Source organism: Condylura cristata, unplaced genomic scaffold (genome assembly GCF_000260355.1).
Source record: "Condylura cristata isolate star-nosed mole 26May11 unplaced genomic scaffold, ConCri1.0 scaffold00028, whole genome shotgun sequence".
NCBI classification, from domain to species: domain Eukaryota; kingdom Metazoa; phylum Chordata; class Mammalia; order Eulipotyphla; family Talpidae; genus Condylura; species Condylura cristata.
The window spans coordinates 18,073,632-18,078,851 of NW_004567129.1; the positions used below are offsets into that span (position 1 = coordinate 18,073,632).

General features: G+C 53.3%; 1 protein-coding gene across 1 annotated transcript in view; it reads right to left on the minus strand.

Moving 5' to 3' along the window:
• Window positions 1-1,065: 1,065 nt before the first annotated feature.
• CMTM2 (CKLF-like MARVEL transmembrane domain containing 2) overlaps window positions 1,066-5,220 on the minus strand; it is a 13,560-nt gene continuing 9,405 nt past the window's right edge. Inside the window, exons 3-4 of the mRNA XM_004690234.1 lie at window positions 1,922-2,023; window positions 1,066-1,329 (exon numbers count right to left, since the gene is read on the minus strand). Coding sequence (XP_004690291.1) covers window positions 1,066-1,329; window positions 1,922-2,023 — 366 coding nt within the window. The remainder of the gene's footprint in view (window positions 1,330-1,921; window positions 2,024-5,220) is intronic.

The following is a 5,220-nucleotide window of genomic DNA, read 5'->3' on the forward strand; positions in this document are numbered from 1 at the left end:
CGGTGTGACTCCCCCATCTAACTCAGGGTTGCCTTACCCTGCCCAGCCTGCAGGGGTGCGGTGCAGGCTACAGAGGTAGCAGGTAGGCTTGAAGGTAGAGACGCTGTGACCCCAGGTTCCTGCTGGCCCTGCTTCACCATCCCATGCCCACACACCCATCTTCACCACCCAAACAACAAGTAGCAACCTCCCTCCAGCTCTACTTTCAACCTCTCTCTCCCATTGTCCTTGGCTGGGCTTGGATCTCCCATCGACCCCCCCCCATTCTCCTCCCATCGACCCCCGGGTGTGCACACACCCCTCCCTTTCCAGCTCCTCGTGCATCAGTGTGGGGCTGCGCTTCCTCTCAGGATGACGACCTTCCTGTCAGGATGGCAGAGCAGGGCGCCTGAGTGTGGGAGTCACGCTGAGGGGCCTATCTGAGCCCAGCTTGGAGCTTATGCACATGTCCTCCTGGAAAGTGGGAGTGGGGGGCACACCCTTGTGGGCCTGGGGAGTTGCTTTGGCTACTTCTGTGGGGATGGTCCCCAAGTTCCTCCTCTTGGCCCAGATGCCAGCCTGACTGGCTCTGGACACCCCGCCAACCCCCTAAGCAAGCGATGCAAGGCCAAGCACCTTATTTTTCTCACAGTCACTAGGGGATACCCCCCTTTTTTTTTAAGTAAAAAAATCCCCAAGAAACAAAACAAGGCCAAATTAAAATATCTGGATGAATGAAATGCACCTTTTCATTCTCCAGTCCCTCCTTTTCCTGGGCCCCTGGGGCTGGTCACTGTTGACAGCCAGCTGGGTCACCCCCACCTTGGGCCCCCCAAGGCCTCGGTGCCCAGCCGCCTGGGAACACCCGCCTCACTGGGCCGCGTCCAGCCCCGCCTTTGGCGCCCAAACCTTCAGCAGCTTTCGTGAAATGAGGAAAACCAGTGTTTAGGTCAACTTTAAGCTTTAACTCCATTTAGAGAGAAATTTCTTTTCCAGTCTGAGGTGGAGATTCAGATGGAAAAGGAAACCATTCTAGGAAGAAGGGAGACAGCAGAGGAAGGCAGGTGGCCACGCCGTGCCCTGCGGTCATTTCTTGCCCTTCTTCGGGGCCCCTTGGGCGGCCACCGCAGCGGGCTTGGCGGCCTCGGGCTTGGCGGCTCCGGCCTTGGCTGCCTCGGGCTTCCCCGCCTCTGGTTTCGCTGCCGCGCCGGCGTCTGGCTTCGCCGGCTCTGCTTTCTCCTTTGGCGGAGGAGGAACCAGCACGTTCTTCTTCATCCTCTTGCCTTGGAAGTGTTTTCTCTGAAGACAAATATCGATTAAAGCAAAAATTCCAGCCAGGCCAATAAGGATCTGGAAAAACACAAGGATCCCTGGGTTAGCTTTTCTTGTCCCTGGAAAGCGGGCTTATTTATTTTCCCCTGTTTCTAATTTGTCAGTAGGTCTGTTCCGGGCAGCCCTGTGTCCCCTCACTCTACCAGCCCCCCAGATGCCGCAGCCTCCCCGTGTGCTGGGAGCTGCTACCTGGCGGCCTCCCTGGACAGCATCTTGGTGTAAATGCGCCCTCTGTGGGAAACAGCTGCCAGATTTATTTATGTATATTTGTATACAACAGAGGTGTGTGTATGGGGGCGGGGGAGTGAGAGGTTTCACTAGAGACAGAGTGGGGAGCAGAACAGGCAGATCGAAGAAGTACACTGCTGAGGGGAGCAGCGGGCGGGTCAGGGGAGGTCTGGCGCCCTATGTGGGTCACCTCCCTGGCTGGGGATGGAACTGGGGCCATAGAGGTAATAGTGCTGAGACTTAACCCCTAGGCCACCAGGAGCCCCACTTTTACTTTTCAACTGTGCTGGAATCCCAGGATGATGTGAAAAGAAAAGAAGCCCTTTCCTGAAATACTTGTAAATTTTGGAGCCAGTGAATAGCTTGGCATGAAAAAACTCACCAAGGCGATGAAGTAGTGCAGTGGCATGGTTTGTCGGATTCTCACTGCAAAGACCAGGGCCCCCACAAGGAAGAGGAAGGAGAACAGGTCGTTGAGAATGTCCTGAAAGCCCAGAGAGACAAGTCAGCCTCAAGGAGGATGGAGGCCCTGGCCATGCCCGCCCAAGGCACAGCCTTCTCCAGTGGGAGTGAGCCTACAACTTCTGCACACGGATACTCACTCACTCTCTCACACATATGCACACACACACTCACCCATACACACCCACCCACCCACACACTCACACACACACACATACACTTTCACCCACACACGCACACACACTCACATTCTCACACACGCACACACACACACTTTCACCCACACACACACACTCACACACACACTCTTACCCATATACACGCCCACACATTCAGTGCTCACGTACACACACACTAACCCATACACACACACAATACTCAAGACACTCACACGTACTCACACTCACTCATATCCACACACACTCACTCAGACACACTCACACACACTCACTCACACACACAATACACATTCAGGCATTTACACACACTCATTCTCACTCACACTCTCACACACACACACACACACACACAAAGATAATACAAACTGGGTATTGTGGACATAACTCAGCTGGGCGCTGAGACCCCCAAGCCCTGGATACTTAACTGGCCTCGCTGGCGCCCTCTGTGCCCACCTGTCTGGGACACCTCAGGTTTGGCGGCAGTGGTGTGCCCCTCCTCCAGTCCTCACGGAGGAGTGCCCTATGTCCAACCAGTGATGTCCTTCCTGCCAACCAACCTGCGGGCTCTTTCTGTTCTCAGGGCAGCTCCCCCCTGGCCTGGGGGTGGTCTGTGTTGCTGGGAAGAGGCTCTGCTGGACCCTGTGTTTCGCCCTCCCCCCCCCATTCCCCTCTGGGCCTCTCTGGAAGCTGCCTCTTCCCCTCCGCCCACCCGCCCTCAGCCCCAGCCCCTGCCCTCCACCCTCTCTCAAATCACCTCCCAGTCACCCCGGCTTCTTTGTTAAGGCTGCACCACCTCCTGTGGCATCAGCTCTCCTGTTTCTACCCAGAGAGGCCTCCATCTTGCTCTTCCCATACTTGTTCCCTTACTCTACTGACAGGGTCTCAAGTCCCTGGCGGCCACAGGACTCCACGCTGCATTCTTCTCAAGGACCATGCACGGCCACTCCCCGGTGCAGCCGGACTTCTTACATCGGCCAAACCATGGCCACACGCACCGTTTCTCTCTCTAACTGCCTGTGCTCCTTTCCTGTAGGCCGTCACTCCTGGGGAGGCGCACCTGCCCCCCATCCTGAGGGCAGCAGCCCACCCCGCAGCCCTGGACGCTGCCCGCTCTTCCCTTGGGTTTCTGGGAAGCCATTCTCTCTGCTCGTCCTTCCCGGACCTCTTTGAGGTCTTTTCTTTTCCTGTTGAATGTGTTGAGTTCTAATACATTTCAGACATACAGAAAATGAGGGCACCCCTTCCCCACACCCACCCCACCATGGGTGAGCCACCGAGATGGGACACAAGTTAACATCCTCCAGTTCTTTCCCACCCCTCTCCCGAGGCGGCCGTGCGTGGAGGTGACGGCTGGTTTCCCCACGTGTGTTAGCATTTTCCTGCACGTTATAGGCTCACAGACATGAGTCTGTACTATTTTGTGTGTTTCCAAAAAAAAAAAAAAAAATTCAGAACAGTGCAGCTTTTCTCACACTTCTTTTTAAAACGTCTTAACGGTTTTGAGTCTTATGGAGGCCTAGAGCCTGACTTCGTTGGTTTTAGCCCATGCACTCTACTGTATGAATAAAGCAGACTGGACGCAGTTCAGCTAATTCTCCCCTGAGAGAATTATCATTAGCAGCGCTGCTGCACTAAACCAGCCTTCTCTGCGCCTTCTGGCCACGCCGCTCCCGGGTGCAGCACCCCCAGCGCCCCCCAAGCCAGAAATGCATGGCCATGCTCATCCCCCATGTCACTGCCACCACCCTGCTTTATTTATTTTTGCCAATCTGATGTGTCAAGACGGTGCTTCATTGTTTTAATTTTCGGGCCACAGTTACTAATGAAGCATTTAAAAAAATAAAAAGCAACACAAAAATCATGTTTTAGGCATTTGGGATCCTGTCTCTTTGCGTGCCTTGTGCCATCTTTCTATTGGCTTGTTTTAAAATGTATGTTTATGACGTCTTCTGTTGTAAAATTTAAATTTTAACGCGATACTCTCTTAAAAGTTTGCAGAACATTTATTCAATCTGCCACTGTACTGTTTAATGATGCCACCTCTGTGGGTTTATTTCTGGGTTGTCTTTCTGGGTGTACAACTGGGGTACAGGCCAGAGGGGCAGGGGAGGGGAGAGGATTCACCAGAGACAGAGTGGGGAGCAGAACAGGTAGATCGACAAAGTGCGCCGCAGGTGAGACAGGAGAGGTCTGCGGCGCCATGTGCGTCGGCTCCCTGGCTGGGATTCGAACTGGTGAAGCGGGTCAGCTCCCTGGCTGGGATTTGAACTCATGCAGCTGTGGCTGACACAGCTTGATGGCACTGAGACTTTAACCCCTGCACCACCTGGGACGCCTTGAATTCTCTTCTTTTATTCCTGAATCAGTCTGCTTAAGCTCCCATAACAAAATGCCACAGACCTGGTAGCTTAAACAACAGACTTTTATTTTCTCGAGGTTTTGGAAGCTGTTGAGTCCATGATCAAGGGACCAGTTGCAGGTTCTGGTGAGAGCGCTCTTCGGGTCTGTAGCCACTGCCCTCCCCCAGGTCCTCTCCTGACCTGTCTATAGCAGGCCAGGCAGGCGGAGCTCCCCCTTTCTGTTTTTAAAGCAGAGTAAGCCTAGCTAGTTTTGGCAAAGCTTGTTTCCCCCAATACTAGGATCTTTCATTGGTTGTATTTTGTCTAAGACTTTTAGTATTAAGAAGGTGATATTTGGATTGGATTCCCCGTTTGCCTGATGAACACATTGTCATTACAGGTAATATGAGCCATGGACTAGGATATATTATAAGTACCATGAACATTTCCTGACAACAAAACATATGGGTTATGCACACAGGCAGAAACAAAAATTTCCTTTGGGAAGGTCACATTCGTAAGAGTCAGGTTTTCCTCTTTAGGGTGATGTAAGCTGCCCTCACATGTAGGGATCATTGGGCCAGACCCAGCTTTTAGTGGAGTTTTACAGTGGCCCATGACTTAACCACAGGTAGGGAGTAGGGGAGGTAGGAAAGAGGAGAGGAGAGGAGAGGGGGAGGGAGGGAGAGGGGAGGGGGGGG